We start from the raw sequence: 14,911 nt of genomic DNA on the forward strand, positions 1-14,911 counted from the left end.
CAGTGTATAAAATAAAAAATAATTAAAAAAGACAAGGGTTAAATTCTCCTGTTCAAACTGGAAGGCAAAGCAGGCATGCTTCCAGAAGATCCACAGATAGTAGTGCAACACCAGCAATATGAGGCGCATGTGACAAATGATCAAAACTATAACGGATCACAAGTCAACCTTGCGAATTAAAGACAATGAACTGCGCAGACCAATTGACAGAGGTCTTCACAGACATCTTCAACACCTCACTGCAGCAGTCCACCATTCCCATAGGGTTCAAGGCAGGCACCATCATCCCGGTACCCAAGAGGGCGACAATAACAGGCCTCAATGACTACTGCCTTGTGGCACTGACCTCCACCATTATGAAATGCTTCAAGCACCAAACCACACCTCCCAGAGACTATGGACCCATTTCAATTGACCTATAGAAGAACCCATTCCACAGACAATGGTATAGCCTTGTCGCTTCACTCCGTCCTGGCTCACCTGGAGAACAACACATCATACACCAGGCAGCTGTTTATTAGACTTCAGCTTGGCATTTAATACAATCATTCCTCAGAGGCTGGTGGAGAAGCTGTCTTTGCTGGGACTCAACACTTGAACTTCTTCACGGAAAGACCACAGACTATCCAGGTCAGTAGCAAACTGTCGAGCACCATCAAAGTGAGCACTGGCACACCTCAGGGCTGTGTGCTCAGCCCGCTCCTATTCACGCTACTGATCCACCACTGCAATGCCAGATCCAGCTCCAACAGTGTCATCAAGTTTGGAGATGACACGACAGTCGTCAGCCTCATCAGCATCAACGATGAGTCGCACTACAGAGAAGAGGTGGAAAATCTCCTGAAATGGTGTGAGAATAACAATCTGAGTCTACAGACACTGTGGTTGATGTAAAAACACAATGTTGGAGAAACTCAGCTGGTCAAACAGCGTATTTTATATAGCAAAGGACATTTTGGGCTTGAGCCCTTCATAAAGGTATGGAAACAATACTATTTCCATATCTTGATGAAGGGCTTGTGATGGTACACCACTGTCCTACTGCAGGGGGAAACCTCTGTACCTGCAGGAGTGTAAAGGGACAGGACAACACCTGGCTGGCTGCCAATCAGTCGGCCTGAAGGGATCGAGCCCCACCCAGTCAGGTGTCAATCACCCTCCGGGATATAAGCCTGCGCCGACCTCCCGAGGCCTTACACAGAGTTGCTGCAGCCACAGCCAGCCTGGCTCTGTGGAAGTCTTTGTGGATTAAAGCCTGTTGTACAGTATTTACCTTGTGTGTGCCTGATTCTGTCTAACAGCGCACCACAGGGCTCAAGCCCAAAAATGTCAGTTAGGAATGTTTAACCTGAGTCTCAACATGGACAAGATGAAGGAGATAATCATGGACTTCAGGAGGATCAGGAACGACCACACTCCACTACACATCAACAACTCAGTAGTAGAGAGTTCTTTGGAGTTCACAACTAATGAACTATCATGGGCACTCAACACCCCCTTATTTGTAGGTGTGGCTGCAATTCCTGAGAAAACTGAAGTGGGCAAGGCCACTATTATGTCAAGCTTCTGTAGGAGCTCATTCCAGAGCATCCTGGCCGGCTGCATCACAGTGTCTGCAGAGAAATGGATCAGAGGTCAATCCACAGGACCATAAGAGTGGCAGAGAGGATCACTGGAGCCTCCTTCACCCCAGTGACATGATCGACCAGGATCATTGTCAGAAGGGGGCATGCAAAATTATTGAGGACCCCTTCCACCCTGTATACAGCATCTTGCAGCTGCTCCCGTCGGGGAAGAGATGCAGGAGGATCAGAGGCCGCGCCACCAGTCTGAGGAACAGCTTCTTCCCACGGGCAGAGAGAATGATGAAACAAAGGAACAATCCAAGACTCTCATAGTCATAAAACAATATTTGTATATATGAGTACTTCTCTGGCATGTGTATTGTTTGTCTGTATGTATGTATGTGTTTTACACCAAGGTGCTGAAAATGCTGTTTCGTCAGATTGTACAGCTTCTTCCCACGGGCAGTGAGAGCACTGAACAATTAAAGGAACTGCTCACACAAACCCTCCCAGACTCTCATTTGAACAAAACAAAATCTATTTATTTATTTATATGGATTAAAATCCTTGCCCTGCATATGAGCTGCCATCTGAGGTGGTGAATGTGGGCTCAATTTTAACATTTAAGAAGAATTTGGACAGGTATATGGATGGGAGAGGTATGGAGGGTGATGGACTGGGTGCAGGTCAATTGGACGAGGCAGAAGAATGCATCAGCACAGACTGGAAGGGCCAAAGGGACCTGTTTCTGTTCTCTAATGTTCTGTTTCTATTCATGTCCAGGCCACCCAAAATACTCCAAAGTCCCAACTCTCAATTCATTGCCTCTGTTCTCACAAGTTATCCTGGAGCTTTTGTCTCTTCCACCCTTCTTTTTGGCTCCTCCATGCTACTGTTTGGGTGCGAACTCTCCCCTAATTGTTCTACCAATCAACTTGAAAATTGCTCTCTCCTTAACCAATCTCTTCAAAGAAAAACAGATCTTTTTTGTGATCAGTAAATTCTTGAATATTTAAAGAATCCAGTGATGAGGTGGTGCAACAGAAAAATACCCCATAATCTTTTAGCATTGATGAGCAATCACAAAGAAGCCAGAAACTCCCTCTTCTATTATTTATGTTCCTGTGTTATTATTCCTCTGTCAAGTCTCTCAAAATTTACAAATTTCAATTACATTTTCCCTGGTCCTTTTCCTTCTAAATCTACCCTTCATATTCTTCCTGATGACTATAATCTGGCATAACATACTCCAGCTGTGATCTGACTATGACCTTATATATTCCACATTCTTTTATTCTGTGTTTCATTTATTGAAGGCAGTATTCTGATTTGCTCCCACATCCTAAAGATGAGATAGTGAGTTAATTTATTGTCCATTGATGTAGATAAATGACAAAAAGAACAAAGAGGAGTTGTTGGGCAAGTGAGATTATGGGGTTACAAGAAAATAAGCAGAGATGAATGGGACTGAAAGAATTATTCAGAATGAAACTGGTGGGCTGAATGGCCTTCATTGTTGTAATCAATAAATAAGGCACCTTCCTCCAGCCTGGAGCCTTCTTCCTTGCTATCAACCACACAGAAAATATTTTACAAAGTCAAAATATCAGCAACTTTTTTAATTATTACCTCCCTAATACCAGATGTATACAGTATATTGCATTAACTTTTGCTCACTGCAGGAGTACTTTTAAGAAGGAAACCAGAAGAGCAAAAAGGACACAAGACATCCTGTGCAGATAAGGCAAGGGTGACTCCAATGAGATTCTATAAGTATATCACAAGCAAAAGGGTAACTAGGGGGAGAATGGGTACCATTAAGGATCAGTGTGATCATTATATGTGGAGCTACAGGAGATGGGGGTGATCTTAAGTGAATACTTCTCACCTATAGAAGATCATAGAAGCAAATGAATTCAGGAAAGAGAATAGTGATGATCTGAAACAAATTGACTTTATGAAAGAGCGTTCTTTTGCAAAAAAAGACTTTATTCACAATAAATTATTTACAGAAAAAACCGATCAAAGTCTTTTCATACCCTTAGTGTTATGCCCATACTCTCCCATCTTTGTACATTCTTACATATGCTCTCAATTTACACCATTGCCATTACAATGGCACCTTGTTGTTACTCCCCTCTCTGTTGTTTGAGGGGCTTCCTCACAGTTTCAGCTCCATAATGCCTGGTCCTTCCCTGCAGGGCCCTTGTGTTGGCTGTGCCAACTCAGTGCCTCTCTCGGTAAGTACTCTTGCAGCCTGTAATATGCCATTCGGCAGCATTCACTCACTCACTCACATCTCCAAGTGCTGAAAGACCAACTGAGTGTCTTTTACCTAGTTGATGGTTTTCAAACAGTTATCGATGGGTGTCTTTGTGTGTGTCCCTGGGAACAGCCCATAAATCAGAGAATGCTCTGTCATGCTGGATGAACCTTGACAAGAACCTTTGTATCTTTCTCCACACACTCTTAGCAAATCTAAAGTGATAAAGGTGGATAATACCCAGGACCTGGCCAAGTATATCCTAGGACAATGACATCCCACCACCACTCCCCACTACCGTTTAATTTGTGTCACCACCTCCCTGGAGTCCTTCATGCCTTACCCATGGCTTAGTTGATAGTATTCAATCTTTGAGGGTTTAATGCTATGTGCTCATGCCCTTTAGAGGAAATATTTATCTGATAATGATGATGAGTTTGTCATAGACGTTGTACAGTGTACATATGGACCAAAGTTCTTGCTTGCTGCAGCCTAAGAGGTAAAAGATGGGCTTTAATAGCATATATTAAATTTCTGTACAGAAAGGGACAATAAATACAAAAGATAACTATTCAGTTACCATAGTGCAAGAAAAATATGGTGTTACATTAATCAGACAGGCTATTTTGTGATGCCAAGTAATTTACGGGGAGTAAGTGCAGGTTTGAAAGACTGATGGCCATTAGGGGGAAAAATCTGTTCTTAAACCTGGAAGTGCTCGACTTCAGGCTTCTGTACCTCCTTCCTGAAGGTAGCAGCGAGAAGAGGTTGTGACCAGGGTCACAGGGGTCCTTTATGATGTCTTCTCAGATTTTCCCTTTCAGTTGAAGATAAAAGATTTAGTAAGATTTTTTAAAATATGGTACATACTTCTCCCTGGTGGTTTTTCTGAAATGTATCTCCCAATTAACTTCAGATAATTTAGTTACTGCTGTTGTGGAATCTCATACATGTTACAATGTCTGCAATTTATGCCTCATTACAAAACCAACAACACTTTGGAAGCATTTTAGTGATATAGTTTTTAGCAATGATCTGTTGTCATAAAAATCTGAGAGAAACTGACATTTCAGCCCACCAAATCCATCCCCACCATAAACCACTTATTAATCCTACATTACTCTGATTTTTTAAATTCTCCCTCACTCTCATCAACTACCCCAAATTCTACCACTCATCTAAACATTAAGGCCAATTAACCTGCTAACCTGCACTCCTTCAGAATGTGGGAGAAAACTGCAGCGCCTAGAAGAAACCCAAAGGAGGAACAAATACATTCCACACAAACAGCACCTGGAGTCTCAGGCACTGGCAGGAAGCATCTCTGCAAGTAGTTCAACCCAAACAAATTCAAATATTTCCTTTCTCCTCCTCCTCATTTGCCAAATCGCAAACAGAATATTCTGGTGCCTGGACAGGAGTGCAAATAAAACAAAGCAGTGCCTTTGCTTATGCAATATGGCTTGTTTTTCAAGCTGCTCTTTATTGATCTGGTGGACTATGACCAGAATATTTTTGTAACCACCCTGTTAGTTTCAGTCTTCCACCAGCAGTTGATGACCATGCATCTAATCAGAGATTCTCTGGTTTTGCAGGTTTTAATCCTTGCAATTGCCCACCTTTGCCGGTCTGAGAATGGTATGTATGATGATGTCCGTTCATACACGATGCCATTAATAAGAAATGTTAAGTGGCAGTCCTGTCAGTAACTCGGGCAGGTCGAGTTTGAATGCAAAGTTTAATTTCAATTAAGTTAATTGAAGAGGATGAAGGGAAGAAAGAGCGAGAAGTGCAAAAGAAATATGGCATTTTAAAGGGGGAAAGTTGAGCTTTAATTGGACAGAGTTTTGGAATGTTTCCAATCAGAAACATTTATCGTTCTATATATTGCACATCATGAAGGAAATGTTGATATCAGAAGGGTACAGTGCAAATTTACTAGGGTAGTTTAGCTTTACCAGGATAATGTCAAAACTGCCAAGGGTTAAATTATCAGGAGTGATTAGGGACATTTTATGTTTCTATTCCCTGGAATTTAAAAAGACGATTTAGATGCGAAACATTAAGGGGAACTGATGGGGTAAGTGGAGAGGAGCTATTTCCACTGTCTGGAATCTAAGTCTTAATCCAAATATTGAAGCCGAGCTTTCCAGGAGCGATAACAGAAAATGTGTAGAAGATGTTGGAAGTTTGGAACTCTTGCCAGTAGATGCAAGTAAGACATTCAGAGTATTATTCTGTTGATGGGTAAATTCCTACTCTTAAATTAGAAATTTACTTACCATACTTTTTGATAATCACTGGGAAATTGGAAAAAGATGGGTTATATCACACATCATCCATAATCTTATCAGGCTGAATTCTCCTGCTCCTATGTTCCTTTATGTCCCAAACAAAGCAGCACTTTTTGTCGCAGACAATTCCAGATCCACAAGAAGAAACCTCCAACTTTATTCTGCAACGCCACCATGTGGCCGTGTGCAGGGACCACTCGATAGATAAAATAAAAGTCCAAATACGAAATAATATAGATGTTGGAAATCTGAAGCAGATGAATCTATATCGGCATCTCAGGAAAAAATCTTAGCTTTTACCACATTGATTGCCAGACAAGCTATTTTATTGAAATGGGAAGGAGATTCATCCCCTACTCATATGCAGTCGTTTAGAGAAAATCAGATATAATATTAAAGATAGAAAGTGTCAATTTATGAAATTATGGGGACCATTCTTAGAATTTTTTTATAATTGGAAGAATATGGTCAGGTAATTCTTTGTCTGTTTTTTGGGGGTCGCCAGTGATTCCACATTATTATTGATTTTTTTCTCTTTAAAAAAATGTAATCTTGATTAGAGGGAGGGGATTAGATTAGTCCATTAGTTTTAGTATTTTTTTCTTTTATTAATCTTTATTATTTTATATAACCGTCTAATAAATGGGTCTGATATGGTTCGATACATTATGTTTATTACTAGATTGAGTTATAAGTAACTATTAACGTAGTTATGCATATTTTATTATTTATCAGTTTTTTTCTCCCTTATGTTTATATTTACTTGAATACAATTGATTCATTATGTAATCGTCATTTATTATGTATGCTTATATGTTAAACTTAACGTAAATATTTTAAAAAGAAAAAAAATGCCAATAATTCTGAAAGCAGTCAACAGGTAAATCAGCATCTGTAGAGAGAGAAATTATGGTTTCAGATGATCATTTTGCCTTGGTATGGAACATTATTTCCCAGCACATGTACTGCCCGACCTGCAGTTTCAGAATAAAACAGATTGCTACTTCATTTGCATTTGTTGTTTCACCCCACAACAAGCTAAGGCTTTGCATTGTTTCTCTGTGTACTTGGAAAAACACTGATAAGATAACCAGTAACAATAATTAAATAGAAGTTTTTTTCCTTACCTTGTCCTTTAATTGAGTCATAGAATCAGAGCCATACAACATGGAAACAGACCTGTTGGCCTAACTCATCTATGGTGACCAGCTCTATCCAAACTAGTCCCGATGTTCCCTCAAATTTTTAGTAGTCAGTATATGCAAAAATCCTTAAGTTGTGCAAGTTTTTTTCCTGTGATAAAAGTATGTGCAATCTGAAATCTTATTTCAAGATCATTTTGGCACAGCCTCTCTCTCATGGCTAATAAAACTATTGGCATTTTAATACAATACAAGTATGATTACATTCTATGAAGTAGCATATTTAGTTAAGGTTTTATTCTATACTTTGAACATCTTTATTCAGTTTATTGTTCCATTAAATAAAACATCAGTGAGTATTTATTTATTTTTATGTGATACACTGTCAAAATAAATTACTATCAATAACAGCCATCAATTTACAGATTAACCTTTTGTGCACACCTTCATTTCTTTTGTGTGCAGCTTCAAGGGAACAGTGCATCCAAAGTAGTCCCACTTGCCTATGTTTGGAGCATGCACCTCCAAACCTTTCCCATCCAAGAACTTGTCCAAATGTCTTTTAATCACCACAATTGTCCCTGTCTCTATCACTTCCTTCCCCTGGCAGTTCAATCCATATACCCACCACCTGCTGTGTGAAAAAGTTGCACCTCAGGACCCTCTTAAATATTTTGCCTTTAAACTTGTGCCCCCACAGTTTTGGACTTCCCTATGTTGGGAAAAGACTGTGATCGTTCACCTTCTCTATGCTCCTCATGATGTTATATACCTTTTCTTGAGACTTTTGTGAGAGAGGATCTTGTGATCTAGTATACACCTTTCAGCCCCAAGCAGTGGCCAACACCCAAAGTGGGTATCATGACTTTGGCAGTGTTGGCCAAAACTTTAACCTTACCTTTGTTTAATAGCGTGACTGAGTTATGGGCTGAATCTGTAGAAAGGATGGAAGAGTATTATTCCAAAATGGCATCCTGGAAAGCAAGGAGGAGTCCATTTTATAAAGATATATAAGAGGGTGAAAATTCTACTGCCTGTTACCAAACCAAAATTAGACTAAAATTTATCAACCCAAAATATAACTCTTTTTATCCACAAGTTCTGCCTGATTTTGTTTTACAATACAAGACATTTGTAGAGATTATTAAAGTGTTTCTACAGCATGCATGCCTACCTGAGTTTTATTCTTCCTGTTTAACATATCTAATGAAAATGGTGCTCTTTTTGCTGCAGATCTGAGATATGTTGTTAAACACTGACTGCAGGTCAGATTTAAGCCCCTTTTACAAAGAACCCTCAAGCCAGCTTTCCTCTGACTTTTATACGCTTCACTTACCTCCATGAATGCAGAAAATGTGGATTGGCAGATCCATTTTTCTCCATATTTACTCTGCCAAGGGATCTAGTATTAGAGGAGGAGCGAAGTCGCACTGCCTCCTGTGTAAACTAACGAGCGCTGAAACCAGCTCGAAAGAGGGATGGCTGATGATATCGCGATGATGTCCTCAGCCTACCACCGAAGTACGTGAATTTTAAAATTAACCATCTGCACGTATGTCCCACATCACAGCAGAGGGCGGCGCTGCTTTGCTTCATATCCCGCCCCTTTTGTCCTGGGAATCCGGATCGCTACATAAAAGGACATAGCGATCCACTTTCATCGTGAACACTGAACCCACATTTCCGATCTCCCTTTAACAGAGATCGAGAGTTTGGCAATAAGGCAGCTTCTCTATGTAAAAACCCCTTTAGAGGAGATCGAGTTCTGGTGTCATTGGGGTGAAAGGTATTTGCATAGATGTATGGACTGACCAGTCCAAACCTCACTGACCTTCCCTAATTCCCCCTCTTGCTCCTGTACCTGGAACCTGGCCAAGTCGTGTATCGGTAATGCTCAGGTTTTTGGTCATTAAAGCCATTTAATCACTCCATCATGTCGAAGTGATTATTGTGTGCTTCAAAATTTAATTACCAAAGCAAAAGCCATGGAAACTCAGCATACAGGACAAAGCAGTAGCGATCGAGAAGAAGCCTGGTCAACCAGCCCACAGACAATTGAGTCAACCCAACCATGTGATGCAGTAGTGGATGCACCCCTGGGGTCTGCATCAACTCTGCAGTGGGTAATGGGAGATATTTGCCGGCCGACTACACTCACAATTAAACCCAGGAACCCAACGCAGATGTTACCATCGAGAGGTGGCTGCACAGGATGCAGACGTTCATGCGCCGCCACAACCTAAGGGATGTTAAAGAAGAGTATGATCTCCTGTTTGCATCCGTGGGCGATCGGGTGTTTTGAATAATTAGAGACTGCTGAAAGTACGATGAGGCAATGGCCCTGCTGCAGAAGCAGTACGGGACCCCAACAAACACAACGTTCGCGAGGTACAAATTAATGACCTGGTGTCAAGCGCCTGAGGAGCCCTTCTCGCAGTTCACGCGGGTGATGAGAGAGCTAGTTAGAGCCTGCGGGTGTACCATGGTGAGTGCCTCTGAGTATGCCAACATACTGATGGGGGACGGACTGCTGACAAACATGCTATTGACCCACGTCTGTCAAAGACTCTTGGAAAAAGGTAACTGCACATTGCAAGAAGTACTAGACTTGGGGGAGGCGATGGAGACTGTGGTGCAAAGCTGTGAGACTTACACCGCTGGCGGTCTGGCGTCCACATCAGGAATGAGGGCATCGCCATGTTGGGATGTGACATTGATGGCAGCGGCAGCTGAGGCCGACAAGTGCGGGTTCTGCAGGCTGGCCAGGCACCCCCCAGAAGTCCTGCCGGCCAGGAACACAGTGTGCTCAAATTGCAAAAAGAAAGGGCGCGACGTGAAGGTGTGCCGGGGGCAGCCCACTACCAGCAGTGCCACATGCGATCTGAGGGATGGGTCGCCATCTTTGGGGGAGCAGTCACCAAGACAACGATCGCTAACATCACTTCTGGCTTTTGATCAATGATCGCTAACTTCACCTCCGGTCCCAGCCATATGCAAGTACTGGGGGCAGCCATCTTATGAGGCACCGAGTCCAACATATTACTGACAGGAATGGTACAATGGTGACTCGGTCCTCTGTGACACTGGATCAGAACAGGCCTCACCAGCTGGTGTGGTCGCACCATGGGTTGTTTGTTTGACACAGGGAGCTCCAAAAGTTTTATCCACTAGTCTTAATAAAGTGCTGTGCACTGAAGGTATCTCCAGAAAAGTGCCAAATATTCCTGCCATCTTGCAGAGATGTGTGGGTACTGTCAGGTGAGGGGCAGGAAGTACAGGGATTTTAAAATCATGGTAATGCCAAACACTACATGCCAGTTATCCTGGGATTAGACTTCCAGTGTCAGAAAGTATAACAATGCAGTTTGATGGTCCACACCACACCCCCCCCCCCCCAACAATCACAGTACAGAATGAGGAATTCAGCTCAGCCAATGAGAGTAAGCTGGGCAGTATGTGTGGACTGTCCAAACTTCAGGTCCCTCTACCTCTATTATTTGAGCACTTATCAGAGAATTGTAGACCTAAAGAGTCCAAAAGCAGGAGATATAGCCCGAAGGACAAACGTTTCATTAAAACTGGTCCAGAGGCTGTTGGCTGAAGGTATTATTGAGCCCAGCAACAGCCCATGGTGAGCTCAGGTGTTGGTGGTAAAAGTGGCGGGGGGGGGGGGGGGAGGAGAAGAACCGAATGGTAATAGACTACAGCCAGACTGTGAATAGATTTGTTACTGGATGCCTACCCCCTACCCCGAATTGCCGACATGGTGAATTGAGATAGTCCAATATAGAGTCTTCTCCACTATAGACCTTAAGTTGGCATACCATCAGATCCCAACCTGCCCAGAGGACAGACCCTACTCGGCTTTTGAAGCTGACACCCGACTGTATCAGTTCCACAGGGTGCCTTTCAGACTGACAAATGGGGTATAGATGTTCCAAAGGAAGATGGACCACATGGTGGATGATCACAAGCTAAAGGCAATGTTCCCATATTTGGATAACGTCACCATATGCGGCCATGACATGGAGGAACACGATACGAATCTAACAGAATTTCGCCACAGCAAAAATCCTAAACCTAACATATAATCGTGTTCCGCACTTGACGGCTGACGATACTAGGGTACGTGGTGGAGGTAAGGATCATGTCCCTGGACCCCAAGAGAATGCGCCCCCTTATGAACTTGCCCCAGAATCTGAAAGCCCTGAAAAGGTGCCTCAGGTTCTTTTATTATGCCCAATAGGTCCCCATTACGCAGACAAGACCCAGCCATTAGTGAAGACAACAGACTTTGTCCCATCAGCGGAGGCTCGTAATACCTTTGAGGGCATCAAGGATGAGATTGCTAAGGCAGTGGTGCATGCCATTGATGAATCCATCCCATTCCAAGTGGAAAGTGAAGCCTCTGATGTTGCCCTAGGAGCTACACTGAATCAGGCAGGCAGGCCAGTGGCATTTTTCTCTAGAACACTCCAGGGCCTGGAACTCAGGCACTTGGCACTTGAGAAAGAGGCCCAGGCTATAGTGGAAACTGTGCACCACTGGAGGCATTATTTGGCTGGTAGACCATTTACCTTGCTGACGGACCAGAGGGCCATCACATTTATGTTTAACATGAAACAGCGGGGTAAAATAAAAATGATAAGACATGTGGTGGAGAATCGAACTCTCCACATACAATTATGAGATTCTATAAAAGCCTGGGAAGCTTAATGAACCATCTGATGCTCTGTCCCGGTGAACACGAGCCAGTGCACAAGCGGATCCACTGAAGTTGCTGTACGACTAGTTCTGCCACCCCGGGCTCAAAATTTACCCTACTCAGTTGAGGAGATTTGGGAACTGTGCCATAACTGCTTGATTTGTGCCGAATGCAAGCCGCATTTTTACAGACCGATAGAACCTAACTGACTAAGGCAACCCATCCCTTTGAATGTCTTAGTATGGACTTCAAGGGTCCCCTCCCATCCAGTAACTGGTATCTCTACTTCCTGAACGTAGTGGATGAGTACTCCCGGTTCCCATTTGTTATCCCTTGTCCAGACATGACTTCAGCCACGTTCATCAAAGCAGTCTGGACCATATTCACTATTTTTGGATACCCCAGCTACATACACAGTGATGGGTGCTCCTCCTTCATGAGTCAGGAGCTACAACAGTACCTACAGGCGGTGGGGATAGCCACAAGCAGAACTACTAGCCATAACCTCCGCAAGAATGGGCAAGTAGAGAGGGAGAACGGTATAATCTGGAGACCAATCCTGTTGACCCTCACGTCAAAAGGGATACCTGTCTCCCAATGGCAAGAGGTACTACCGGATATGCTGCATGCTACCAGGTCTCTACTGTGCACAGCTATAAATGCCACCCCCCCCCCCCCCACGAGAGTCTCGTTTCTTTTCCCAGGAGGTCAGACTCTGCAACCACTATGCCAGTCTGGCTGACGACACCAGGGTCGGTACTTCTTCGCAGACATATTAGACCCCACAAGACAGATCCTCTGGTGGAAAGAGTGTATCTGGTACACGCGAACCCACAATAAACATTTGTGCAGTATCAGGACAGGAGGGAGGACATGGAGTCAGTAATGATTAGGTGACCCCAGAAGAACCAGACGGTCAATCGACACAGCGCCCATCCACGTTCAAGGTTTTTGATATATTCCTGTCCCCCCAGGTAACTGTAGCAACACCCCCACACCCCCCGGCACCAGTCACCAGTCAGGCACCTGCGGCAGTCAATCCCACAGAGATCTCGCCAGCAAGGAGCCCACTCCAACAGGCAACGAAGGGCTCTATCTGAAATTCCACCCACACAGGTACACAATCCTGTGAGCTCAATGCAGGAACAACAGGGGCCTCACGCAGCACCTCGGAAGTCATGAGACCACCAGACAAGCTGAACCTGTGATGGACACTATGAGCAATGTATTTATGTAATAAAGTACAGTCTGTGCTCCATGCCGCCACATCACCCGTGCCTGGTTTTATCTCAAAGGAGGGGTGGATGTGGTGAAAGGCATTTGCATAGATGCATGGACTGGCCAGTCCGAACCTCCCTGACCTTCCCCGACCTTCCATAACTCCTCGCTTAGTTCCTCCCCGGATTTCCCAATAAAGGCTGGTGTGCCTGGACTTGCCCCTTCTTGCTCTTGGACCTGGAACCTGGCCAAGTCGTGTACCAGTAATGCTCAGGCTTTTGGTCATTAAAGCCATTTAATCACTCCATCATGTTGATGTGATTATTGTGCACTCCACAGTCATGCAGCCCCTCGGCTCACTGAGTCCATACCAATCATTAAACTCCTATTTCTAACAATCTCCTTTTATACTCCATACATTTACCTCCACATCCCCTACCCCTAGATTCCTGTCAGTCACATACATACCATGAGCAATTTACAATGGCCAGTTCACCTAGTAACTCATGTATCATTTGCAAGTGGAAGGAAAGTAGAACAGACAGAAGAAACCCATGCAGTCTCCACACAGACAGCCCAAGAAGTCTGGATTGAACCAGGATTGTTGGAGCTGTAAGGAAGCAGTTCTACCAGCTGCATCACTGTTAACCATCCTATTGTAGAATCCAAGATCTTTGTATCTGTAAGAGTTTGGTCAGTGTGAAGAAATTTCATTTCAAACAGGTAGTTCTGCATTTTTTTCTGCACCACCTAGTATGTTTTTAAATTGGGGCCAATCTGTCATGACCCTTCTAGAAGAGAAAGCCTACCTGAAAGGGATAAAGTTATTTTGTGAAAGCACAAAGAAGCCTGCTTATCATGAATTAGGTGTGAAAGGACATTTTCAATTAGTTACATAAAAGCAAAGCAAAGTAAAGCAAACCCCTAGAAATTTGAAGCTAAGTAACAACATGAAGCCCCATTGAGATACAGGGTATCTAAATACATGAATGAAGTGAAGAGGTATGACCAAGCTGGATTGTTTGAACTGTTATGTTAGAAGTCTACTGAATCTTTCCATTTGTCAGCACAAATTGAAGGGAAAGATAAAGGTTCCATTATTGTTACATAATACTGCATTTAGAATACATGAAATTCTTTAACTTTGTCTACCGTAAGGAAGACAGAGAGTCATCACTTTGTCAAGTGCCCCTCACAGATATGAGGCCCCCAGCGAGGAACCAACTCGCAACCCCTGGTTTACAAGACTAATGCTCTCAGCACTGAGCTATCAGAGCCTCTGTGCAAGAGAACACCAATGGAAATTAACAAGTTGCTGCATTATTGGTGATATATGAATGGGGAATTTAAACAATTTCAGCCACATGGTGCCATGAAGGTCAAGAAGTTAATCACCATCCTTTGACCTGGCATTGGGGATAGAATCCTGGTAATTGTCAGAATCAATGGGAGTGAAGGAAGGTTTCTATTTCTGATTGTTCATTGAGGACTTTATATATCAGTTGTAGTGGACAAGATCCCTGTGGAGTTGCACAGTGAACTTAAAATCATTTTAAATATGGAAGCCAAGATGAAACAGAATGAAGGCATCATGTCTTGATTCTTCAAAGCATAACTTTTACCTCACAATGTGAAGGAAAAGATTGAGGAAAAGCTGGCAAGATTACAGGAAGCAAAAGTTGGTGAGTTTTCTGATTGCGCTGTTTCAGTAGTTCTTTTTTTTT

At 43.1% G+C, this 14,911-nt stretch overlaps 2 protein-coding genes across 4 annotated transcripts in view; one reads left to right on the plus strand and one right to left on the minus strand.

Annotated features, from left to right (window-relative positions):
• LOC138741586 (uncharacterized) overlaps positions 1-8,893 on the minus strand; it is a 77,809-nt gene extending 68,916 nt beyond the window's left edge. The window contains exons 1-2 of one of the 3 annotated variants that reach the window (XR_011343586.1): positions 8,601-8,893; positions 7,250-8,238 (exon numbers count right to left, since the gene is read on the minus strand). Coding sequence is in view for 1 of the 3 variants with exons in the window: in XM_069895878.1 (XP_069751979.1) it covers positions 8,601-8,637 (37 nt within the window). In the remaining 2 variants the exon portion in view is untranslated. The remainder of the gene's footprint in view (positions 1-7,249; positions 8,239-8,600) is intronic. The other 2 variants (XR_011343587.1, XM_069895878.1) reach the window with 2 other exon arrangements.
• f2 (coagulation factor II (thrombin)) overlaps positions 5,265-14,911 on the plus strand; it is a 107,720-nt gene continuing 98,073 nt past the window's right edge. The window contains exon 1 of the mRNA XM_069895864.1: positions 5,265-5,466. Within this exon, the coding sequence (XP_069751965.1) occupies positions 5,280-5,466 (187 nt within the window). The 5' untranslated portion in view covers positions 5,265-5,279. The remainder of the gene's footprint in view (positions 5,467-14,911) is intronic.

Source organism: Narcine bancroftii, chromosome 1 (genome assembly GCF_036971445.1).
Source record: "Narcine bancroftii isolate sNarBan1 chromosome 1, sNarBan1.hap1, whole genome shotgun sequence".
Classification (NCBI taxonomy): domain Eukaryota; kingdom Metazoa; phylum Chordata; class Chondrichthyes; order Torpediniformes; family Narcinidae; genus Narcine; species Narcine bancroftii.